We start from the raw sequence: 24,637 nt of genomic DNA, 5'->3' as shown, positions 1-24,637 counted from the left end.
GCTCTCGGAGGGGCAGGGCAGGCTTCCCTGTGATGAGGCAGGTGCCTGAGCCCCCTGCCAGGGGGCACGCGGCAGGGCCACGCAGCGGTTGTCCTGGTGTCCTGCGTGCCACCCCTTGCCCCGCAGGGGGCGCCCTGTCCTCTGGCCCCCGCAGCCCCCACCGTGCCCGTCTCCCAGCTGCCCAGTTCTGCACCTGGTGGAACTGGCACAGGGAGTCCCTCTCCGTGGTTTTCAGAAATATTCTAAACCCTGGGGCTTTTTTTAAGAAATGAAATATTGTTGAGAACCTCACTGTGTAAAACCAGCCATCCTGGCGCTGCACCATCCAGAAAGGTCAGGCCCCCGCTCAGCCTCCTGCCGCTGCGCTCCCCGGCGCTTGCCCCTGCGTCCCCGCGGCCGTCCACAGTCCCTTCAGGGGCCTCTTCCCCTGAGGCTGTGGGCTGCTGAGTGAGTCGGGTGGCAGGAAAGTCGCTGGGCCCTGCTGCGTGGCTGTGCTTCAGCGCCTGACACACCAGATGTGTGTCTTTTCTCCTTTGGGTGAGAAGTGGGGACAGCCTTGGCCCTCTCCCCATGACCAGCTGAGGCTGCCGTCCTGGGACCTGGCTGTCCCACTGCACTGGTGCTCAGGGGCAGGGCTTTCAGGGTCAGCGATGCGTGCACACAACTTGGCGTGTCCCGTGAACTCACTGTGAGGCCTGTGGCGTGCCCTCTGCTCCGTCCGAGCAGCGCAGGACTGTTACCCGTGTGGTCACTGTGGAGTGGGGGTGATGTTGGTGGCTGGGTCTTGTAAGCTGTTACCTGCCTTGGAAAAACAGTTGAATGGCACTTCTTTCCCTTCTTGTCTCCTCTTGACTTTTTTTTTTTTAGCTTCCTTGCCTTTTGTTTTAGCAGCTGCAGTGTCTCGGAAGAAAAAACGAAGGATGGGAACCTATAGCCTGGTTCCTAAGAGAAAGACCAAAGTGTTAAAACAGAGGACGGTGATTGAGATGTTTCAGAGTATAACTCATTCCACTGTGGGCACCAAGGTAAGGGGGTTGCCTTGACCACCCGGGCGTGGGGAGGCCCGCTGTGGCTCGAGGGCTTGTGCAAGGCGGCTGGTGCTGGACGACCTCGGTCCCTTCTGGAGGCCCCAGGCTCTGAGGCACCCCTGCCCCAGGCAGTGCCTCCTGTCTGGGGCGAGTTGGAGGCCCACCTTTTGCCCCCCACACCCTCACTGCACACCCCGCATGCCCGACACCCCCCGACTGGCAGGTTAGCAGCCAGTCCTGCTCCCAGGCTCCACTTCACGGATGCGTCCCCGCCCCTTTCAGAGTGAGCAGGACCTGGGTGACGGCGCCCTGCACGTGAACGGGGAGAGCGTGGAGCTGGACTCGGAGGAGGACGACTCCGAGGAGCTGGACGAGGACGAGGACCAGGGGTCCGAGCAGGCGGCTGCGTTTCCCCTGGAGGACAGCAGGACTTCCAAAGAGAGCGTGTCGGGGAGTGACCGCACCCAGAAGGTGGGCCTCTCCCTGCCTCGGCTCTGAGAGGGGACAGTCCGGGCCCTGCCAGGCTGTCGTGTCCCCTGTTTGCGCCCAACTTGAGTCTCTGTCTATTTTCTCAAAGCTTCAGATTGTTTATCTCAAGCAGAGAAGGGCTTGTCTCCTTGTACAATGGTTATTGAAAGAAATGTTTGAGCTCTTCGGCTATAGACCAACAGGGTTTGGTTGATGGCTCTCGAGGGCTGCGAGTTGTGGGCCACGCCCGTGGGTCGGGGCAGACGTGGGAGCCCCGGTCCTCCTGGTGGGGGTGTGTGAGTGTCGGGGCTGTCGAGTTGCATGTAGCCTCTCAACGCCTGGTGTGTGTCTGTGTGTGTTCACCCGAGGACCCGTTCTTAGGGGGTGACAGCGTGGTGGCTCAGTCCCAGCAGTGGCACCGTGGCCCCTGCCTGCTGGCTCTGCCTGCCTGCGGCTGGGGCTGGGGCTCAGCCATGGGCCGGGGTGGCTCTGGTGTCCCAGCAGACCGGAGGTCTGGGCAAGTGTCTGCTGTCCCTGGCCTGAGGGAGAGCCGGAGCGGGCGTGGCTCGCTGGGGATTGGGGTGGTGTCGATGGCTGCGGTTCTGCTGACCCACGGAGCGCTCGTGAGGGAACTTTGGTCTTTTTTTTTTTTTAAGGTTTTTTTTTAAGATTTTATTTATTTATCTTTAGAGGGGAAGGGAAGGAGAGAGGGAGAGAAACATCAATGTATGGTTGCCTTTCGTGCATCCTCTGCTGGGAACTGGCCTGCAGGGAACCGGCCTGCAACCCAGACATGTGCCCTGACTGGGAATTGAACTGCAATCGTGTGGTTCGCAGGCCCGCGCTCAATCCACTGAGCTACACCAGCCAGGGCAGAACTTCGATCATTTTTAAGCTGGGCTGTTACAGCTAATGGCTGTTCTGGGAGCCCCCTCGAGATGTGTGTTATCCTGGTCTTTGGGCTGCGTGTCTCCAACAGCACCCCATTGGGCCCTGTGTGTGCACCTGGGGTCGGGTGGTGGCTCCAGGGTCCAGGGGTGGCTGGTCTTCCAGCCCTGCCTACAAGGGTGGTGTCCTGTCTCCCCCACCCCCACGGGTGCTGGGCTGCTGCTGCACGGGTCCTGGCCCCCCGTTCTCCTCAGGACAGAGCGTCCCTGCTTCCTGGCAGCTCTGTGTGAACTGGCACAGGCCACTTTGTGGCACTTCCTGCGTTTCCTCTGTTCTGTGCGCCTGTGATTCGTGGAGGATTTTTTAGTGACGAAACGTAAAATGGGTGGATTTTATGGGACGTAAACGACATCTCAAAGCTTATGCAGAACATGAAGTTTTTCTGAAAGTGGTTACTCACATATGTCAATAGCATTTGTTGGCTGATTTCCCTCTGTTTTTTAAAAAGCTGCCTTTATCACACACAACCTGGCATGTGGACGTGAGTCTGTTTCTAGGTGCTCTGTTTTGATCGAGGTCTTCATCTGCGAGAGAACGCAGACACTGGGTGACTAGATGTGCGATAAAGGGAAAAGTTGAATGAAGGTGAAGCTAATAAAGGAATTGAGACACAAAGTGGAATGAAGATAACAGAGTGGTCGGTGGGAACCCGGCGGCAGAGCGGCGGTCGGCCACAGCAGGCACCGGCAAGCGTGGCTCAGTGTGGGAGCGGTCTCCGGGGGCAGGGAGCGGTGGGCCAGTGTGCCAGCCCCTGCCGGGGAGACCTGCCCAGCCGGCACAGAGGCCTCGGGGACGGGCCCTGGCAGGACTTGGGGCTGGAGAGCACAGGTGTGCGTCAGAGGCATGTGCCCCACTCAGCACATGCTCTTGGGTTTGGCGAGTGCTTCGTGATGGCACGGACGCCCGGGTCCAGTTCGCTCGGGGTCAGAGCGCCACAGTCACATGCCCCCCACTGGCTGCATCTGAACCAGGATAGCCACTCTCACACCCTCCCAGTCTCCACGGGGTGTCGGCTCTCGTGTTTGTTGCATAAATGGAATCCTGCCGTGGGCATTGTTTAAAGTGGGGTGTATTTACACAGTATTGTGTCTGTGGAAGTTCTGCCCACTGTCAGTTTATCTTCATGGTGCGGGCACAGTGGCTTTCACAGCCCTCTCGGGTCTCTGAGGCCCTCTCTGGGGCCTGGGGTCAGAGCACCCTAGTAGAATGCTGGCGGCCTGCCTGGAGGCGGTTGCTGCTTTGCTGCCTTCATGGGAGCTGCGCTCTGGCCGGAATGACAGTGACCGTCACCAGACAGGACACAGGTAGACGGAAGTGCTCTGTCGTCTTCCATGGTTTTCAAGGAAATGAAGGGTGGTGGGGCCAGAACGTCTGAGAACCACCACAAGAAACGCGGCTGTGTTCTTACGGTGCGTCCCGTGGTCGGTGGTGTCGGGACTGTGTTGGATGGTGTTGCCGTGGGCACGTGTGATTGTCCTGTGCCCACATGTGAGCACAGCTGCGTGTCACGTGAGCTGCAGAGGCACAGCGCACGGCGTCCGGCCGAGGTCTCTGTTGGCCGTCCGTGGGGTCGGCACTGCCATCAGCCCACCTCTCCGAGTCCCAGAGTCGCCGCTGCCTCCTGCTGACCAGCGTTTGGATGCCTGTTTCTGTGAAGTACCCCCGCAGGGCTCAGCAATGTGTCTGTCTGTCTGCTGTTGGTTACCTGTCCTTTCCACACATTATTTTGTGGGGCCCTGGCCCAGCAGCTCAGGTGGAGCATCCTGTGCACCAAAGGGTTGTGGGTTCAGTTCCCAGTCGGGGCACGTGCTTGGGTTGTGGGTTCGATTCCTGGTCAGAGCATGTAGGAGATGTGACCTGACTGGTGTTTCTCTCTCACATTAGTGTTTCTTTTCCTCCCTCTCTGTCCGGGTAGTGACGACGCGCCCTTGGGTGCGGTGGGGGGGGGGTCACTTGTAGGCAGTGCGCCTCTGCCGTAGTTGCCGTAGTTGCCGTAGTTGCCGTAGCGCCAGCCTGGCGCCTCCTTTCGCCTTCTCGCTGTTGTGACCGGCACACGCCATTTAGATTGGAAGCGAGTCACGAGGCCCGGTCACAGAGCAGGCAGCTGGGGGTCACAGGCGTTTCGAGTGCTGGGTTGGGGAGGGCTACACTCTCACTCCCTTGCCTGAGGCGTAGCTGGGCCTGGGCACCAGGGCCAGTCCTGCTGCCTCCCAGCGGCTGGGCCTCCGTCCACCCGGGGCGGCACCCTCCTTGCTGACTTGCCCTCCAGCTCTCTGTTCGGCATCAGGTCCTGGCTGTGTCGGCCGTTCCTCCTCTTCCCAGCTCCCGTGGGGTTTCGGCGTGAGCCTCCTCCCGTGGAGCTGCTGTGCCTGCGGTGCGGGCGCCCAGAAGCCCGTACAGAGCCACTTCCTCCCTCCCCTCAGGTATTTCGGCGGCGGCCGGGGGCCGGGCTGCTAGGCTGCATGTCGTCCCCTCGCTCAGTCTCTGCGGCGCGAACAGCTCCCCAGTGGCCCCCGAAGGCAGCAGAGCCCCGCCACGGGGGTGTGCCCGATGGTGAGCACCTCAGAGCATTTCTGCCATCAGTAGTGAAGGGGGGGTCGCCGCCTTCTCCCCCCCCAGACACTGCTGAGCTGGTCACGGGGGTCTGGGGGGGGGGTGAGACTGGAAAGAAGCATCCGCAGTTCCAAGGACAAGGGAGAAGTTTACTGAGAATGGAATTGTCCCTCTAGAAAATCCGAGGAAACCAGCTGAAAAAGTCTCCCAGCTGGTGAACCAGCCATCCTGTGGCGAAGACAGAACCACCGGTTTCCCGGTGTGGGTGGGGACGCCCATTGGGGGCAGAGTGATGGCAATAGCAGTGGTCTCAGAAGGCACTGGACATGACTTTGCTGAGCAGGATCCATTGGGGGCGTCTGTTCTGCAGCTGTCTCGGTGTGGAGACCTTGGTGTGGGGCTTTGGAAGGTCAAGACTGAGAAGCAAACCACAGTGTCATCCTGGAAATCACAACGGATGGTTGTAACTGTTAAAAGACTGGTAACTATTTGGCATTGCCAGCTACTTAGCAATGAATTTAACAAGAAACGTTTGTTGCTTGTGGAGAAAAACTGTGAGACTTTGCCAAAAGGTTAAAAAGGCAAGTCCGTGGGAAGACCCGCCGTGAGTCTGAGTGGGGAGGACCAGTGCTGCCTCCCCGGGTCGCTCACAGGTGTAGGACTGTCCCCCCAGCATCTCTGGGCTCTGTGGGCAGTGGACACGGGGACTGTCCACAGCGAGAGGAGTGTTGGGGACAGCAGTGCCAGCCCAGGCCGGGGGGCTTGTGAGCCTGGAGAACAGCAGAGGGATGGGGTGTCCACAGCTAGCCATCGGTACAGATAGACGCTGTTCGCTGTGATACGGGTTTCGTGTGGGGATCTGGGGATTGTGACTTTTCAGTGATTGTTGCTGGAATAATCAGCTGATCTTTGGGGAGAAATAGACGTGGACTCTGCTCGAGGGCATGGAACCCTGGAGCCTCCCTCCCGGAGCTGGGGGGGGGCTGCCGTCTGCACGGGCGGAGACCACCCCACCTGGTGCTTGGAAAAGGCAGGTCTGGGCTGTGTGAGCTACTTCTAGCAGAGCTGCTGGTTAAAGCAGTGAATTCCAGTCGGGAAGTGTCAACACAGTGTTGCGTGGTGGTGGGGAACGTCGGAAACTGTTTCCAATGTCGAACGAGGAGGCCCTCTTGTGCATGGCACAGACTCAGACACCAAGAAGGGAAAGATGGACACACGTGACTCGTCCAGAGGAAACCCCCAAAGTCCTGTGTGGTGAGAAACACAAGCAAAGTGTGTAGGACTCGATGCAGACGGTGTTGGCACAGTCAGCAGGCTAAGCTTTGGTGTCCCATGTGTGTGGCTTCTACAGATCGTAGGAAACCCCGAACCCAGTGGAAATTCAGATTGCAGGTAGGTCCTGCCAGGCTGATGAGGTGTCGAGGGAGGTGCTCTTTTCACCCTGGGACGTGTGACCCTTGGAGGCTGGCGGTGCCTTTGGGCATGGCCAGCACTGTGCTTGGAGCTTCCCGAGCGCCCTGTGCAGGTGGCGGCGCCCACCAGTGGCTTGTCCCAGGGGTCCCTGGCTGGTCTTGGGCATAGCCTGGCATGGAGCTTCTGGGGCCCTCGGAACCGATGCAGTTGCCGTGAGCCCCACAGAGCCAGGTCGGCGTGCCGGGTTAGCTGTGTGGGCGGCAGGGGCGTGTGCAGCAGCGGAAATACAGTGTATGTGGTGTTCTGATGTGGGAAGAAATCCTAAACGTGTTCTTAATGAACGTGGCACAGAACTGCACGGTGACCGTCATTTGAGCAGACAGAATTTCTTGTGTGTGTAGGCCTCGTGCTCAGTCTTGGCTGCAAGGCCCCTTGGGGCTGAGCTGGGCTGTGCGGGGGCGGGGGTTCATTCTGTGTTATTTTGTGGCCTCTGAAGATCTTTTTATGTGTCTTTTGTTATTTTGTAGTCCACAAACTCTGCCACACACAGCATGTGTCAGGTGCACTTGCCTCTTACTGAGTGGTCTGCAGTGGGGGGGGGGGGTCTCCGTCACCTCACAGACTGCACCCCAATCTCCAGTGTTTGTGGCCAGTGTACCGAAAGTGTGTTTTGATCAGATCGCTGCAGCTGAGGGGTCTCATGAGTGTCTGTTCTCTTTTTGGCCTGGCGTGCGGCTGGTCAGATGGATGGAGAGTCGGAAGAGGAGCAGGAGTCGGCCGGCACCGGGGAGGAGGAGGAGGAGGATGGAGACGAGTCTGACCTGGTAACCAGCAGTGCATTCTGACTCGTGTTGGTGGCCGAGTGGGTTGGGAGTCGCTGTGCTACCGCACTGGGAGGAGGCAGGGCCTCGAGGACGCAGGCTGGTGTGGGCCAGCCCCGGGAAAGGGGCCGAGAGACGCCCTGCAGACGGCAGGTGGTTTCCCTGGGGTGGGCGCCGGCTGCAAGGGCTGCGCGAGAAGGTTTGCGGTCGGCGGGCTGGTGTCGGGGCAGTGAGGGGCGGGAGCCAGGACCAGTCAGCTGCTACTAGTGGGCAGGCAAGTGGCAGCTTCATGGAGGCAGGGCCTGGGCAGGGATAGGGGAGCTGGGAGTCGGGGGGCCCAGCTTGGGAGCCGTGGCCAAGACCCAGAGTGGGCCTCTGAGCTGTAGGGAGGGCAGTCAGGGAACTCAGGGTCTCTCGGGCTGCAGAACGTTCTTTGGAAACAAAACGTGGCCAGTGGTGTCAACCGGTCACGTGGTGGGGGAAGGTGAGGGAGTGCATGGGGACTTAGGCAGTCGGGGTGGAGTGACAGTGAGCTTAGGGGTTGGTGCTTGGCACAGCTTTGTCTGCAAGGGGTGTCCAGGGTGGGGCAGGTAGCGGGGGCACAGGGTGGCGGGCTGTGGTCCCACCTGGGTGCCCACACTGGGGCGGTCGGGGACAAGACCAGCCGCTGCACATGGTGTGTCCGTCTGTCTCGTGAACACTTTCTTTTCAGCTTCTCGATGTCCGCAGTAGGCGGGCAGCCTGCGGCCCTTCAGTTAGACCAGTTACAGAGGGCGGCTGTTGGTGCTGTGCGTCTGTCTGTCGCTCCTGGCAGGTAGACGCCCCCCACCTGGGTTTCAGAAACACACTGGAGAAAACCCCAACTGCTGGGAACCCGCCGTGTCCTCGCTCGGCGACAGGCCTTGCTGGCCCTCGCCTCTTGGGCAGAGCCTGCGCCCCTCTGCTGAAATGGGCCTCACAGAGCCGCGGCGCTCCGAGTGGGGCTTTCTCGTGCGCTCTCTTTGTGCCAGACTCAGAAGACTCACGTGTTCCGTGGCAGTGCTCCTGGCCCTTTATTTGTCCTATAAAACACCTGAGCCTAGGGTGACATTTGGGGGAAAGCCTGGGTGTCTTTGCGAATGGGACCCAGGGCAATGTCTAAAAGGGAGAGTGACCTTCTAGTTGAAGAGTCAGGGTAGGGCAGGAGTTCGTTTTCCTAGAAAACAGAATGGGAGCAGTCGGGCTCTGTGGGGCCCCTGCTCAGCATTTGCTGTCTGCCCTTTGGTTCCCAGAGCTCAGAGTCCAGCATCAGGAAGAAGTTTCTCAAGAGGAGAGGCAAGCCCGACAGCCCCTGGGTCAAGCCCGCCAGGAAGAGGAGGCGGAGAAATAAAAGGAGGCCGAGCAGCGCGCTAGGTAAACACGAGTCCGTCCCGGACCCTGGGCAAAGCCAGCCTGGAGTGGGGGTCTCCAGGGTTTCTCCTGGATTTATTTTTGCTTTTACTTATTTTTGTTTTTTAAAAGGATTTACTTATTTATTTGTAGACGGAGGGGAAGGGAGGGAGAAAGGGAGAGAAACATCCATGCGTGGTTGGTCACCTCTTGCACACCCCCTACTGGGGACCTGGCCTGCAACCCAGGCATGTGCCCTGACTGGGAATTGAACCAGTGACCTTTTGGTCACAGGCCAGCATTCAGTCTACTGAGCCACACCAGCCAGGGTCATTTGTTTTTTTAAAAAAGGAAAGTTTGAGATCCCTTTGGTAGAGACACTCAGGTAACCCGTAAGTGACTTTCTTGTGGCAAATGTGTCACATGCGCTGGCTTTCTTGTTCGAGGTTGAGTTGATGGGCTTGTGTGTCACCTTCCCTGTGTGGCTGGGAGTCCATGACCTGCATGGGAGCCCAGGGCCCTGTGGGGGGTGCCTCAGCCCTGTGGGTGGCTTTTGACCTCCTGGGCAGACCCCCTGCTCCAGACGTCAGAGGCGGGGCGGGCAGGCGGCGGCAGGGGCATCCCTGGGGCAGCTCTGCTGCCGAGGGTTCGTCATCAGACACAGTGCGTGCCCCTAGGGCCTGGGAGGTGTGACCTGCCCGCACTCTCGGTCGTGCCCCTGCTGGGCCTGGCCCTGCCAGCCCTCCGTCCTCAGGCATCTCTGTGGGTGGGCCAGCACTGCCGAAGTGTGAGTGGGTCGTGGGGCAGGTGCCTGTCTCTCTGGCTGCTTTGAATGACTGCTGCAGAGTCAGCCACGTGCTGTGTGCAGACCAGGGTGGGGCTGTCCACGGCGTGTGCCCCTCACCCGTGGGCAGAGGGTGGGGCTCTCCAAGGTCTGGGGCCGCGCACGGGGCAGCAGCCGCACACGTCGCGTGGCCGCCTTTGTTGGACGGATGTTCTTGCTTCTCGTGTGCACGTGTTTAGACAGCAGTGGCTGAGTCGTGCTCTGTGCCTGACTTTTTAGGAAACCGTTCACTGAAGCCCTTTTCTCTTCCCTGCGCAGCACAGAGACCAGGCCCTGTCCTTGCCGGCCCACCATGGCCAGGCTCCCTCTGGCACTGCTGGTGGCTGCAGAGCGTGTCCTTGTTGACACTGGGGAGCACGTTTGGTCTTCTGCCCCTTCTTTTGGAAAGCGTATCTTTTGTTTGCTTGGAATCGGTGTGTGTGCCTCCTCTCAGTCCTCTGGCGGGCGTGTGTGTGTAAACGCAGCACCTTGTCGTCGTGCTGCAGGTAGACTTAGGCCTGTTTCCTTTCCACGTTCGTGGTTTGTGATCTCAGAGATCTTGACGGACTGTTGGGTACAGAGTGTGTCTTGCATTTTCTTCCCTGAGTGTTGCACTTCCAGCTTCTACCCTTGGGTCTTGGACCCACTGTGAGTGTGTGTCCGTGGTGTGAGGGGGTCCAGCTGGCATCCTGCCTGCAGACGAGCGCCCAGTGGTTCCTGCATCACCCACCGAGTGGGTGTTCACATTTCATCCTCCCAATCCTGCTGACACCCATCCACCATGCATCCATCCATCCATCTTGGCGTCCCAGAGCTGCAGGACTCGCTCTTTCCCGTCATCAGTTTAGAGGTCTTCCACGTTGCTGACAAAGACAGTGGTGTGCCAAACAGACATTGGGGTGGCGCTGCTGTCTCCAGGTGGCAGGATGCCCGTGTAGGTGGGCTGTCTGAGACTGGAGCTGGTGTTGGGCTCGCAGACGTGCAGTTGCCCGTGCGCCTCGGCCCCTTCACTCACGGCCCCGTTCCCTCCGTCGCGGCAGCCTGGCTCACATCGGAGCCGGAGCTGGCAGGTCTTTGCGCCTCCGCTGCAGCTCTCCTGTGGAGAGAGGTGCCCACAGAGCATGCACGCACACGTGTCCGCCCTGCCCTTCTTCACTGGACCCGCTTCCCGTCGCTGGCGTCGTGTCAGAGAAGGGGTTATGACACGCAAGAGCCTTCGTTTTCCTGCCACGCGTGTTATGTGCAGAGGTGGGAGTGGGCGGAGCGAGCACAGGCAGCGACGTGGTGGGGGCCGTGGGGCCTGCACACGGTGGTACCCTGCTGGCTGTGTTGGTCGGGTCACTCAGCCCCAAGGCTGGGGCCTGGGTGGCCGCGTGGCGTTTACAAGGGTGCCTTTGACACAGGTTCCGACGCATACATGTCGTCATTGGGAAGCGCAGAGCCTGCGGCACCGGGAGACAGCGTGGGGTACATGGAAGTTTCTCTGGACTCCCTGGACCTCCGCGTCAAGGGGACGCTGCCTTCACAAGGAGAAGGTGAGCACTGGGCTGCGACTCGCCTGGGCACCATCTCGCTCTGCTTTTGGGCGCCGGCCTCAGTGCTGGTGTGATGCCCCCTGGCGGCCACGATAGAGGGTGTGGTTACTGGCATCCTGATGGGCGGCCGGGCAGACAGACAGGCAGACTCGGCAGGTGTCGGTGTCGCCCGCACCCCTGTGAGGACACAACCTTGTTGCTGGGCGGGCCGGCCAGTGTGCATCGTGGGCAGCACAGGCCTTCTGGCGTCCCTCCCTCGTCTGTCTGGGGGGGAGGAGCGCACGGAGCGTGTCCACCTCGGGGAGCAGCAACCCCGGCTGCTGCGGTCTGGTCCACCTGGCTTGACGGCCTCGCAGGCCGTGCTGTGGTCTGGGCTGCGGCCCCCTCCCCTTGCAGTGCAGTGGGCCTGGGAGGACGAGGAAGTGCCAGCTTCTCCTGAACGTTTCTAGCTCGATCCCGGTTTTCCCTACATCCCCTTCCTGCTGGTGACTGCGCCCTGACTGCTGTGGGACAGGAGGTACCCAGTAGGAAGGAGGCTGTTACCACATGCTCCCCAGTGGAATTGGGTGTTTGTTTCTGTGGCTGAAACTCTTAAAAGCAGGTGAGGGACCCTAGGGTGAGAGCCCACAGGTGGGCGCAGCCAGTGCAGGTGCCACCTCTCTCTGCATTTGGTTCCCGGCTATGAGAACAGGGCACATGGGTCGTTCTCGGGGGCCAGGCGGTGGTACGGCCTGGGAGGGCCTCACGGTGCTGTGTGCCAGCATGGCCGCCTTGCCGCTCGTGTTTCCTGCCCCTGGAGGTGGGGAGTGCGTGGCGCCAGGTGGAGTGAGAGCCAGGCACGCCTCCCACTGGTGCCAACACGCCCGTCTGTCTGTCTGACCACCCAGGGCTGGTCAGCGGTCCCGACGCAGGGGAGACGGATGGCCTTCAGGAAGTGCCCCTGTGCAGCTGCCGGATGGAAACCCCGAAAAGCCGAGAGATCACCACGCTGGCCAACAACCAATGCATGGCCACGGAGAGTGTGGACCACGAGGTGAGCATCTCTGCCGTTCAGCAGGGCTGGGCCCCAGCGTGTGAGTGCAGGCCTGACAGACAGCAGGGACGTCCAGGTGAGAGGGTTGGGGTGGGCAGGTGCCAGTGGAGCGTGGGTGCAGACGGCCTTGAGGGTGGTGTCTGGGTCACCGTGCCTCCGAGGGTCCTACCTCACCACAGACACAGATGTGGACGGGCGAGCGGTGGGGCCGAGCCCGAGGCACCAAGGCTGGTTGCCCATGTTCCTCGTTGTCCACTTCTCAGAGGGCCTTCCCCAAGGACAATGGGCGCTCGCCCCTCTGACCCCATCCCCTGCCTTTGCCCTCACCACTGCCGGCACTTGTCCCTCCCTCTGCTGCCGTCCTGGCCTCCAGCTGGCGTTTTACCACAGACCCCATTTGGCTCAGTATGTCCCCGAAGGTCTCTAAACAGGACGTTTCTCACGGGGCAGAGACAGTGGCGGTTTCCTGTGGCATCGCCTCATCCCCGGTCAGACGCGGGCACGGAGGTCGGCCATCTCAGTCTGTCCTTGGAGCTCCTCTCATGGTCTTTGTTGGGTGTGCCTTGAGCTTTTGCCTCTTCAACCCACAAACTCCCTGGTCCTTGCTGCTGGACCGGTGGAGGCCCTGGGTGAACGGGACACATTCCCGGACCCTGGGGTCAATGGCGTTCTTTGCCCTTAGGTCGTGCGCCTGGTTCCTGGGGTCTGAGCAATTGGTCTGGAGTCCTGATGGCATTCGGGCCCTCGCCGTTTCAGCTTTATTTTAATTTGGTTGTGCCCACGTGCTTCAGAGCTTCAGAGCTGCCTCTGTAGCCCACCAGGAGTGGCCCTGGGATGCATCGGGGTCAGTGTGGTGCTCTCTGAGCTCTCCTGCAGCAGCACCTCAGCCTTCTCTGGGCGGAGTCATGTCCTCAGTCTGCTGCCCGAGCCCATCCCTGTGTTGGACGTCGCAGAGTGCAGTGCAGGCGGGTCCCAGCCCAGAGGATCGGCCCTCGTCTGCCGAGCTGCAGGCCCCAAGGGGCACGTCTCTCGGAGGGGCCGCCGTGGTGCTTCTCTCCTTGCTTTCCCTGTTTCTGAGCCTCCTGGTTCTCCCCCCACCCCCACCCCTTCAACATCCTGGGAACTCATGGTCTGTTCTGTGTTCAGTTCGTCATGGACATTTTTGGTACAATGTGAAACAGAAAACCACGTGAGACAAACAAGGGTGCTTGCTCACGACCACTGTAGACTGGAGCCTGGACCTTGAAGAGCCGGCACTCTGACTTTGGTCATGGTCTCCCTGGTTTCCTGAGTAGTTTCATGATCCGTGCGTGTGGCCCTGGACACTGGTGCCCATCTCTCTTTTTTTAGGGACAGGAGGAGGGAGGGAGAGAGGGAAAGGGGGGGTGGGCATCGATTTGTTGTTCCGCTTATGTGTGTGCTTTCGCTCACTGGTGGATTCTTGACCTCAGCCGGGTGTCTTGGACAGATGCTGTCACCCGTTGGTCTTTGTTTACAACGACGCCCTTTCCTTTCCTGTCAGCTTGCCTGTGGACAGTGTGGGCCTTTTGCCCCTTTGAGCCCGGGGGTCCTGTGCTCCCGGCACCATTCAGCGTGCTACTCTGCTCCGCCATCTCCCTCTTGGTGCAGCCAGGACCCAGCACTTGGCTCCGCACGCTTCCTTTGCAGGACCGCCGGGGCCGCTGGTCCAGGACAGGCTGTACTGTCCGGCTGACATGCATGTCCGTTCACTGGGGGCTGTGGGGTCGCCACTCGCCCACTTGCTGCTTTCACTAGCTGGCGCGGGTCTGCACGGACCCTCGTTCCCTCGCTTAGTGTCTCACCCCCAGCGTCCCAGCTCCAGGATGAGGGCTGAGCCCCTTGCTTCCCAGGTCTTCCTTTCAGCTCGCTGTGGGCTTACACTCGAGAGTCTGCTCGATGGACTTGAGTTCTTTGTGGTTTGTTCTTGCTGTTCACACTGCCCCACCCACGGGCCATGGGCCCTCTTCATATGGAATCTTTCCTGGATCTGGTGGGTTTACAGTCAGGAGTTCGGAGCCTGCTGCTCTGTCACAGAGGGCAGGCGGCGTTTTGTGCCTGTGGAGACCCACGGGCCTCGGGGGCGCAGTCATTTCTGTTGTGTTGCGGGATCACTCTGGGCCCAAGGCTGGCAGCTGGCCTCGCTGGAGCAGCTCCGTAGCCACAGGCGGCGGTCGGGGCTGCCCGGGGCTGCCCAGGGCTGCCGGGCTTCAAGGAGACACCTGCGTGACTCTTGGCATGGCTTGTCATGAAAGTGTCAGACACCGCGGCGCGCTCAGAATGCGGCTGCGTTAGCGTGAGCAGAGCACCTGTTATGCTGTGTGTTGCAGAGCCTGCAAGTGGCGGAGAACGAGGCTGCTCTTTTTAAAGTTTGTTTTGGAAAATTTTTTTTTGTTGGAATACTTTTTTGTGTTGGCACATGAGGGGTGTATTGCTATCTTAAAGTAAATTAATAACTGAAGAAATTTTAGTTTCTGGCATGGCAGGTATTGATAGATTTGCCCCGTTTGGATTAAAGCTTTTTCGGCCAGGACCCTCAGGGTTTTAAGAAGAAGAGAACCTGAAACCGGAGACTGAGAACTCCTGGGCCTGGTCTCCTTTCCTCCTTTCTCGCATCCCCATCCCGTCCAGCCCCGCACCCCCTGTTCCCTCTCCTGGCAGCCTCCCCAGTGCCCCGTGCGGGTTGCTGGGTGGGTTCCGCTGGCCCACACAGCCCCATCAACTTGGCGGGGACGCGGACCACCTGGCTGTTCTCGTGCCCTCCTGCACGAGATGGCCTGGGAGAGGCTGCCCCAGCCACCTCCTCCCCTCTTGTGGCTCTGGATTCTGTTCCTCCACTGTCCCCATGTGGCTGCGGTGACTGGGGTTTGTCATCTGTGTGTTTCGGCTTTGCTGTCTGCTTGCTCTTGCTGTGTCCCTGGGTTTCCAGGAAATTCTGGGGCCACAGACATGCCCTCAGGTTATCTCTGTGTCTTCAGGTCCCGTGGTCTCGTCCTTAGGCAGTGGCAGCCCATAGGCTTGGCACCACCGTTGTGTGAGTAGTGCTCAGGCACACGATGGCACGTCCCACAGCCCGCCAGGGCCCTGTGGCCTACGCCTCTGGTGCTGCTCCGATTCCCACTCTTTGCCCTGTTCCCGGCGGCGCCAGCTCCGCAGCCCTAGGCCCAGGGTGCTTGCAGCCCTGCATCTTGGCGACTGAGGCCCACGGTCCCTGTGACGCCCTTGCAGGCCCCTGTTGCGCTCTGGGTCTGACCGGCGCCCCCTCTGCCCAGCAGTCCCAGGCGCCACACGTGCACAGCGCTCTGTGAGCAGGTCTCCCTGCTCTGCAGCAGCTGCCCAGGCACCTGCACGGGGCCCGGACACCACTGCCGGTCTTCTCCTCGTCTTTGGCCTTCTGCGTTGAAGTTTTTTATTACTGTCATTCACTTTAGTATTGGCTTTATTATTTACACCTTTTGCTGATGTGTTTAGTGGTTGCCCTGAGCTTACAACATATAGCTTCTATTTCACTTAACGTGCCGTGTTATGACAATGTGGTCTGAGCCTTCCTCCCCTCCTGTCCTACATGGAGTTCAGTTTGATAACCACTAGAATTCCTACAGTAGGTCACTGCTGTTTCTGCTGTAAACATCCTGTTATCTTTCAGACTGATTAAACATAACATTCTTTGGAAGAGTGCTTCTGCAGAAACCTTCATTCCTTCTACCTGGTTTCCAAGTCCAGGAGCTTGTTTGTTTGTTTTTAAGGGTTTTTAGAAGATTTTTAGTTTATTTATCTTTAGAGGGGAAGGGAAGGAGAGAGGGAGAGAAATATCAATGTATGGTTGCCTCTCGAGCATCCCCTGCTGGGAACTGGCCGGCAACCCAGGCGTGTGCCCTGACTGGGAATCGAACCGTGATCGTGTGGTTCGCAGGCCCATGCTCAATCCACTGAGCTACACCAGCCAGGGCCAGGAGCTTGTTTTGTCCTTGGGGTGCGTCTCCCTTTGTAGCCTCTGGTCCCTATTTCAGAGCTGCCGCGAGGTTCATTCCTCTGGGGCACATTTGAGGTGGCGCGTGCGTGCCCCTCCCGGTGCTCCTGATTCCAGTGTGTCCGCTTTGCTCTCTGTCTTCTGTCTCGGCGTCCTCGTGCAGCTCTTTGCTGGGAAGGCGAGCTGTCGAGAAGGAAGGGGGGGCTCAGGGTGTGTGGCCCGGACTCTGTCCCTCGTGCCCACTCTCTCGTGTCCAGATGCGCTGGGTGGGGGCGGAGCCTGTGTCAGCTGGTCAGTCACTGGGCAGGAGGGGTCGGTCCTGTCTGAGGCCCGAGGATCCTGACGTTGGCAGGTGCCTGGGCTGCCTCCCAGCGTGTCCCCGCTGCATCCGGGCCTGTGGTCTGCAGCTGCTATGGCCAGCAGCCCTTGGTCTGGCGCTTGCTCTGGCTGTCCCGACCACTTGGGGGCTTCAGGAAGTTTCAGACACTCCTGTGCATTCCCTGCTGCTGGCCTGTGACTGTTCCTGCCCAGCCTGGTCCTGCCCAGTGTACATCTGTTTACTTGTTCTATTTGTTTACTTGTGCCCAGCCGAGACCCTGACTTGCTCGGGGCGTTCTCTTCGTTTTTGCCAAGTTAACAGTGTGTGCGCAGATCACTTTGTTCTGGGGGATGCTTGTCCTTACCTACACACAGGGATGTGACCCCACCCTGGACTCGCCTCTGCTGAGCCCCTGGCAGCCCCACTGCTGACCCTGCTGTCGTCTGATTGCAGCTGGGCCGGTGCACAAACAGCGTGGTCAAGCATGAGCTGATGCGTCCGTCCAGCAAGGCGCCGCTCCTAGTCCTGTGCGAGGACCACCGGGGCCGGATGGTGAAGCACCAGTGCTGTCCTGGCTGCGGCTACTTCTGCACAGCGGTAAGCGCTCCGCCCTCGCCGCCCACACAGGGCCCTGGCTGGGCCCCGGCACCCTGGAGGTCTGCACACACACACACCCCACCCCACCCCACCCCACCCCACCCCCCGTCCTGCCTGGGAGCCGTGGGCTCCTGGAAGCAACAGGGACCTGGCGGGGGCCGGGCCCGGGCCCCCCCCCCCCCCCCCAGCTTTGCCTGTGCCGGTGCGTGTGCAGCCCACGTCTCAGAGGGCGCGCTGTGCCATCCTCATCACCTTCACCTGCTCTTTCTTCCGGGCCTCTGTCCGCTGCTTCCTTCGCACACCCTTGTGCCTGCAGTGCAGCCTCCTCACCCTGGGGCCCTGCCCTCCGCAGGCTGCTGCAGGTTCCACACCCTCTCCCGCTGCTGCTGCTGCTGCTAAGAAAGCAGGAAGCTGCTTTTGTGGGTCCATTGAGCTTTGGCTTCTTCTCAATTTCACCCCCTTTGCGCCAAGGAGAGGCCTTTCCTGAGGTCTCTTTCCTGGGTCACCTGAAGTGCCATGGGGGTTGCTGCCAATAGCGCCTCCTCCTGGCGCCATGTCCTGCCATTCATGTTCTGACCTGCCCTCCTCGGGTCCTTCCTAGGACCTAGCCTGATGGGCAGTCTCCCCCCAGGTTTGGACAGCCGGGGGCCGGGTCTCGACCTTCGGGCGCCGGGCCATGTGGGCGTTCTCGGGGAAGGCTGTGCTGCGCTCCCCCCGCGGCTCAGTCGCACTCACTCCCCCCCTGCCTGTCAGCCTGACTCTAAGATGGACCCTCGCCTCTCACCTGCAGGGCAGCTTCATGGAGTGCCAGCCGGAGAGCAGCGTCTCGCACCGCTTCCATAAGGCCTGTGCCTCGCGAGTCAGTGGTGCCAGCTACTGTCCCCACTGCGGGGAAGAGGCCTCCAAGGCCAAGGAAGTGACGATTGCCAAGGCAGACACGACCTCCACCATGACCCTGGCCCCGGGGCAGGAGAAGAATGCCACGGGGGAGGGCCGGGCCGACACCACCACAGGCAGGTAGGCGTCCGCCCCGTCCCCTGGACGCCCCCACTGAGCACACGCCGTGTCTCTGGCAGGAAGACACACCAGGGCTCAGTCCCGTTGGCACAGGGCGTGGGCCTCCCTCTCTGGCCCGCATGTCTCTGCAGCAATACCGCACTGTCCACGTTGGCATGAGGTCCAGTGTTCTCTGTGGGCAGCAGCCCTCCTGTGGATAGCCATGCACAACTAAAGCACATGTACATGCTTATACATATCAGCATGTGTGCATGCACGTGCCTGTATGCCCACGTGGGTATGTTAGTAAGCCTGCATGTATTTGCACATGCCTGTACATGCCTGTGCATGTGTGCACACACACTGTGGAGTTTTAGTGTCAGCGGCCGCAGTCTGTGTTACGGCTTTATGTTTTAAAGGCCTGAGGTGAACACGAATAATCTAAGCAACAAGGGTTCCCATTGGAAGCGTATGGTTTTCTTTCTGGAAGAATTCAGTAGAAACAGCTGGGAGACTTGCAGAGCCGAGAGGGGTCAGTGAGAAACGGAGATGAGACAGGAACACCAGGGGCCGGTTGCAGTGCCTCCTGCCAGCAGGGTCCAGCCAGGAAACAAAGTGGGAAGGAGTCTTTCCACCAGCAGCAAAGCTCGTCCGCGGCCAGGCGGGGGGCACCTTGTGGACGTCACGCGGGTACAGAGAGCACTTTGAGGCCTCACCCAGGGCTGCTGGGCGGAGGCTGGAGCGGGAGGCGTAGCAGAGCTGAGTGTGGGCGGAGCGTCAGTTCGGTGCACTCCGAGTCCCTTTCCAGCGGACTCCAAGGGTCCAGCCTGAGACTCATGCCCAAAAGCAATGGCAACACGTGGCCTAGAAACCCTGATAACGATGTCACTGCTGTTGATGTGACTTTTCCCTGAGACTTGATTCTGAGCTGGGACTCAGCCTGGGAGCTCATCCTTGCTCCCAGGGGAGCAGTGTGCTCCGGGTGCGGGGAGGGGTGTCCCAGCAAATGGCATCCTGTGATTCCACTGGTCTCTGTACAACTCAGCATTTCCTGTGCTCCCTCCTCCCCAAAGCGTTGCCGGCCCCTCGCTCTCCGAGGATGACAAGCCACAGAGCATGGCTGCCCCCATACCCGAGAGCTTCGACCCTGCGGGGCCCGCTGGGCTGGCCAAGTCCGGACCTGGGAAGGAGACCTTGGAAAGCGCACTCATCGCTCTGGACTCCGAAAAGTAAGGATCGTCTGCGTGGTCAGGCGTGCTCAGGGCCTCGGCTCAGCTTGCCCACACCCCACGCCTGCTGCCTTGTGGAGCACACACACTGGGCTGTCTGCACGCAGCATTCTCAGGCCTTCACAGCCTCACTGCTGGCCAGGGCCCTACCTCCCCAGTGTCAGCACCCACGCTGGGTCGAGGGCCTTCCCGGGAGGTCACTGCAGCACCGTTCAGCTTTCTCATCAGCTTGTTTGTTGAGATAGCACATGTGGATTTATGCTGTTTCAGTGAGTCATGGCCAGTGACTGTCTGCTGCACGGGGAGCAGAAGGTAACAGCTTTGAAGGCAGAACAGGGACTGTCTTGGTGAGGGTCGTGCAGACACCCGCTGCACACTGCCAACCTGCTGCACTGACCACGTGGCTGCAGAGCTGATGCTGCTCAGCCAGGCCCTTGTCCCTGCAACAGAGGTCGGACCTGCTGGTCCCTCAGGCCTGCCTGGCAGCCCTCTGTCTGCTCCACAGGAGGCCCGGTGTCCCTGACCTGCGAACAGCATCCTTGTCCGGGGACACTGTGGCCCTGGTGTGGGGAAGCCGAGCACCGGGCTCATCAGGCCTCAGGCCAGTGTGCGTCCCCCTCCCCTGGGAAGCAGGTCCGCCGGCCGGGAGGGGTGGGCATCACACCACCCCTGCTTTGAGGGCGGCTCCTGAGTTTTGGGCCCTGTCCTTGGGCTGCTTGTTCTGTCCCTGCCACGCTGCTCGCAGGCCTGCCTGCCTTGCTTCAGGGCTGCCCCTCGCTGGCTGCGACCACCTGTGTCTGCCCAGCACTGGGGCTGCTCTAACCACGTGCTCCCCACCCCCGACACGCAGGGTGCTCCTGGCTGCAGGCCGCTGGGCACTCCACCACTGGCCCGGAGAAAGCACCTGGCATTCTGTGCGCGCCCTACCGCGGTGTGCAGACACGGCTCGTGTGGCGAGAACCCTGCGTCATTGAGGCTGAGGGGCCAGGACTGAGCCATGGGCAGCATGCCCTGACCTCAGATGTGAGGTCGCTCCGAGTCCCACAGTCTGCTGGGGACTTGGCCAAGGGTCGCTCTCTAGGACTTAGGAGCCAGCACATAGTTTAGGTGGTGGGGCTGCCCTCAGCTCAGCAAGCTGATCCCTGTGACCCCTGGGCAGCACCTGGCCCCCAGTCCTTGCTGTGCCAGGGAGTTCATGCTGGGAGAGCCTGAGCTGAGTGCCAGGCCCATGAGTCCACTCAGCCTCGCTTCGAGTTGGGAGCCCTGGTCTCAGTGGCAGGTGCAGTTCATTCCGTCCCTGGGCCGACCTGGGCCGACCTCGGCCTCGCAGCAGTGGGGCCCCAGGAGCCGCTGTGCTGCTTTGTGTGGAGAAGCTGGCTGCTCTCCTTGCTGTTACTGCGAGATGCCTCCAGCCTGGTGGGTGGGAGCCTAGACCCGGAGGAGCCCACAGGCAGGCAGGCAGGCGTGGCACGTGGCTGTGGGGGGCTCAGTGGTGACACTGTCCTGCGCTCTCTCCACAGACCCAAGAAGCTCCGCTTCCACCCGAAGCAGCTGTACTTCTCTGCCAGGCAAGGGGAGCTGCAGAAAGTGCTTCTCATGCTGGGTGAGTGCCGGCCACGCCAGGGTCCGCGCGGGCAGGTGCCGCACGCAGCCTTCCAGTCTCACGGGATCGGTGCCGCAGATACCTCTGCTGCTCTGACGGGTGCAGCCAGCGTGCCCAGTGGGGCCGCACCAGTGCCCGCTGTTCCCGCCCAGTGTGCATGTGAGGGGGCTGGCCTCTGACCCTCACTCTGATGGGTCGGGCGTGCTCACCGAGAAGACTGTGCAGGGCGGGCTGCTGGGGGCCGCTGGGGTCATGAGCCAGAGCTGCTCCGCCTTTGCTTTTCTTCCGTCTCCATAGCAGAGGTGCCTGCAGGTGTGGCCTTTGGCCTTCTCACAGACAGTGATCTGATTCTGTCTTCTCGGCTCTGGGCTTGACTTCTCTGGGTTGAAAAGGGTGACCTTAAAATCTCTTCGTTTCCTGGAGAATAAGGAAAGAAGCTTAACAATTTGCTTTAAAAACCGTGTATGTAGCATTGACTAAAGTGGCACTTTCAGTCATTTTCCTCCCACCTCTGTGCTGTTGCCTCTTTGCTCTGTTGGCTCAGTGTCCCCTTCCGGCCACTGGGAGCTGTGCACACCCAGCATGTCTCTGTCGGGGTGCACCGAGTCTCAGCTCAAGGGTCGGGGGGATGTCACCAGGACCAGGGGATGTCACACAGAGCCCAGGAGAAGTTACTGGGGCCCAGGTTAGATGGGAGGCCCAAGGGAGCAGGTTTGTGTCGATAGGCAGTTTCTGACAACGTAGCCATCTGTCAGCATCAGACTCGAGTGAGGCTCCCTTTGAACCTGGCCTGTCCTTCCAGACCCAGCCACTGTGGCTGTTCGGCCCCTGGGGCATGGCGGGTTGTCCGGGTGCCTCCTGACCGTCTTTGTGCCAGGAGGCAGCACCGGCTTGAAGGTAATCAGCAACACCCGTCTGTTCACAGTCGATGGCATTGACCCCAACTTCAAGATGGAGCACCAGAGCAAGCGGTCCCCACTGCACGCCGCAGCAGAGGCTGGCCACGTGGACATCTGCCACATGCTGATCCAGGTGGGTCTCGTGGCTGCCCTGAGCGGTGCACCCCAGAGCAGCAGGCTGCCGCCACGGCTCCGCTCAGGGGTGGTTTCAGTCTCGTTTGGTCTCTGTGGTCGTCGACTGATGTCCTGGCGCGGAGGGCCCAGGCCAGGCGCTGAGCACATGCTTCCTTCACCCATCCTCCTCCTCTGAGGGTGTGGTCCGAGGCATCCTGTGGCTGTGCGAGTGCGTCCTGGGTTTCTGCGGGCTGAGCCCTCCCTGCAGGCTTGTGCTGCCCCTGCACTGTCCCCTGGTCTCCCAGGGCTGTCCCTCCCCGAGCCCTGGGCTGGGCGCCTCCTCCTGGAGCACAGTGCCGAGTTCCACCTTCCCGCCCTTGTGTTCTCTGCCTGTTGCTCGGGGGCGTCCTGGACCCATGCGTGCAGGGTCCCCTCGTCAGGCTCCTGCAGCTCGGGTGGTCCCTACCTGGCGTCTCTGCCGTGTCTCCTTCTGTCCCCAGCCCCATCCTCTGGTGCTGCTTGGTTGACAGTGGTCCTCCGGTCCCCACCGGCCCCGCCGCGCCCCTCTCTGCCCTCCCGGTCCATGTTCCAGGCCTTGTTCCTGACTCTCCTCGGGGGTCCTCGTCAGTGCCACCGTCCTGGGGCCATGGTTGCTCATTTCTGAGCATCCTGTCTGCAGTTGTCCTCCTTCCTCGTGTTCTTGGCCGCAGGACTGACGGTTCCTTTGGAGCCGTATGCAGCTCTGTGCGTTTTGGTTCCATTTAAAGGTTTTCCTCAAACGCCTGTTGGTTGTTGTTTCTGTCTCGAGGAAAGTACCAGGTTATGCTGCTGGGAGGTTCTCGGCGGGCACCACGTCGCCGTCTAGTAAGTGGTGCAGGTGGCTGCTCTGTTGGGCCCCTGACATGGCATCGCTGTCCCTGGTGGGGCCGCCGTGGGAGCCTCAGGTAGCCTGCAAAGCAGGGCTCACCTGCACTCCTGCCCTGTGGCCTGCCCCTGGCACACCTGGAGTCCCGTCACTGTGCGCCCGGAGGGTCCGCTGTCTTTCCACTCTGCCCGTGCGGGTGGCACAGTGGCTGCGGGCACTGGGTCAGTGCACCTGCCTGGAGTGGGAGCCGCTCGCTTTCTGGCAGACGCACCTGTGGGGGCAGGACTCTGGCCCCCACAACATGCATGTCGTGGCCACCTGGCCTCTGCTGCGGGCGAAGCTGTGTGGGCAGCGTGTGGCTGGGTCTGAATGGGAGCCTGCAGTCAGGTGACGCTGTGACTTCTGACACTGAGATATTTCCAGCGCCTACACTTTTGATCCCCAAGTTTCTGAAACAAATTATTTTTCCTGAGTTTCCTGTCTTGCCTTGTTTGGACGTGACTTTTGTTTTAATTGTGTCACATCCTTTCTTTCCATTCGCTCGGAAGTTCTTTTTTTTTTCCTTGTCCCCAGTGGTCTCAGTAGCAGGAGCTGTCAAGTGACATTTGATGGGTCCCTGAGGTGGGGTTGGGAGCTGAGGGTGTGCTGCCTTGACCTGGGGCCCTGAGGCCTGCAGGCCCCCGTCCCTGGGAGAGCCACAGAGGGTTTGGCGACAGGAGCTGGGGCGCCCACGGGCATCGCCCAGGCTCTGGGCGGCGACGGGCCAGCGGGGTGAGGGGTCTTCAACGTGGACCCGAGGCGGGTGTTGGGAGATGTCCGCAGGGGTGGTAGTCATGGAGTAGCGGGGCGGGGAAGCCTGTGCTCTTGTGTCTGCAGGTCCTGGGCACTGTGGGGTGAGGCAGAGGGTGCGGGGTGTGGTGGCCAGGCGGAGGCTGTCGGGGGACTCCGTTCCTGGGTTTGGGACCCTGCTGGCTGGTGGCCTTGTGTCACTGCTTATGGGGAGCGTCCCGTCTTCCACTTCCATTTGCCCTTCGAGAGGTTAGTCCGAGTGTCTGTCCTTTGAAAAGGCCTGTGTTCCCGCCGGCTGTTTTCCTGAATACTCGAGTGTGGTCAGGACGCAGTCAGGAAGTAGCCCATCTGACCGCCACTTCCAGGCAGAGCTGCTTGCTCCCTAGAGACGTCCTGTCTCCCCCAAGGTGGCAGTGCCCCAGGCTTGGCTGTGACAGTCCCGGCTCCAAGTTCTGGTTATTTTCCTGCCAGACAGATGTCCCCAAACACTGTGGCTCAGCCTTGTCTGCCTTTCAGCTTGATGCCAAGCGAGTCACTGCGAGTTTTGTGTCTCCAGTCGAGCCCCAGGCAGCCGGGGCAGGCAGCGGTTCGACCCCTCTCCGTTCTTTCCCCGCTTCTCCTGGCTGTGCCTGAGACACTGTCACAGGGCAGTGGGTGAAGGGACACAGGGCCTCTGTTCCGCTTCACAACCTCTTCTGAGTCTTGAACCTTGAAGACTAAGTGTCGTCCGATTTGGAGAGTCCCGCCCGTCTCTGTGCCGGCGGGGCTGCAGCCCCGCTCCCATCACACTCCGCCGGGCACTCTCAGACCCCTGAGTTTGGGGGCCTGTGTTCTGTGTGTTTTTCCTCCCCACAGAACCTGAGCAGCTCCTCTCAGGTTCCCAAGGAAAGAGATTGACGGGTTTGGTCTGGAACCCAAGAGTGTGGTTTTGGGAGGTTCAGCTTTTGGGGAGCTGTCCTCCCCTGGGCCAGCTCTGACCCCGTACACTCACAGCCCGGAGGCAGCTCTGAGAATGCCCGCCCCGGTCCCCGGTGGGTGGCGCCCTCACACTCTCAGGCTCCTGTCTGCTGAGCACAGCAAGCATCCTGTCCCCAAGCTGTGGCTCCTGAGGAGCAGCGCGTGCTCCGTTTTGTCTCCGTCCCGCTCCTGCTGAAGTGCAGTGGGCCCTGTCCCATGGGGCTGTTTGAGCCTACGTGGCGGCCTCAGGTCCTGCTCCCGGCCAGCCTTGTGCTCTCACTGTGATTTTCG

General features: G+C 60.6%; 1 protein-coding gene across 8 annotated transcripts in view; it reads left to right on the top strand.

Moving 5' to 3' along the window:
• Positions 1-24,637, top strand: part of EHMT1 (euchromatic histone lysine methyltransferase 1) — a 100,017-nt gene that overhangs the window by 54,733 nt on the left and 20,647 nt on the right. For 4 of the 8 annotated variants that reach the window (XM_053667658.1, XM_053667659.1, XM_053667660.1 and 1 more), the window contains 12 exons: positions 868-1,025; positions 1,311-1,499; positions 7,154-7,234; positions 7,944-8,045; positions 8,503-8,623; positions 10,826-10,957; positions 11,845-11,990; positions 16,751-16,894; positions 17,685-17,911; positions 18,964-19,119; positions 20,640-20,722; positions 21,648-21,754. In XM_053667658.1, the coding sequence (XP_053523633.1) occupies positions 868-1,025; positions 1,311-1,499; positions 7,154-7,234; positions 7,944-8,045; positions 8,503-8,623; positions 10,826-10,957; positions 11,845-11,990; positions 16,751-16,894; positions 17,685-17,911; positions 18,964-19,119; positions 20,640-20,722; positions 21,648-21,754 (1,646 nt within the window). The remainder of the gene's footprint in view (positions 1-867; positions 1,026-1,310; positions 1,500-7,153; positions 7,235-7,943; positions 8,046-8,502; positions 8,624-10,825; positions 10,958-11,844; positions 11,991-16,750; positions 16,895-17,684; positions 17,912-18,963; positions 19,120-20,639; positions 20,723-21,647; positions 21,755-24,637) is intronic. The other 4 variants (XM_053667657.1, XM_053667662.1, XM_053667661.1 and 1 more) reach the window with 4 other exon arrangements.

Source organism: Artibeus jamaicensis, unplaced genomic scaffold (assembly GCF_021234435.1).
Source record: "Artibeus jamaicensis isolate MK-2021 breed Jamaican fruit bat unplaced genomic scaffold, CSHL_Jam_final contig_471, whole genome shotgun sequence".
In the NCBI taxonomy this organism is placed as follows: domain Eukaryota; kingdom Metazoa; phylum Chordata; class Mammalia; order Chiroptera; family Phyllostomidae; genus Artibeus; species Artibeus jamaicensis.
This window is presented reverse-complemented; position numbering and strand designations above follow the sequence as displayed.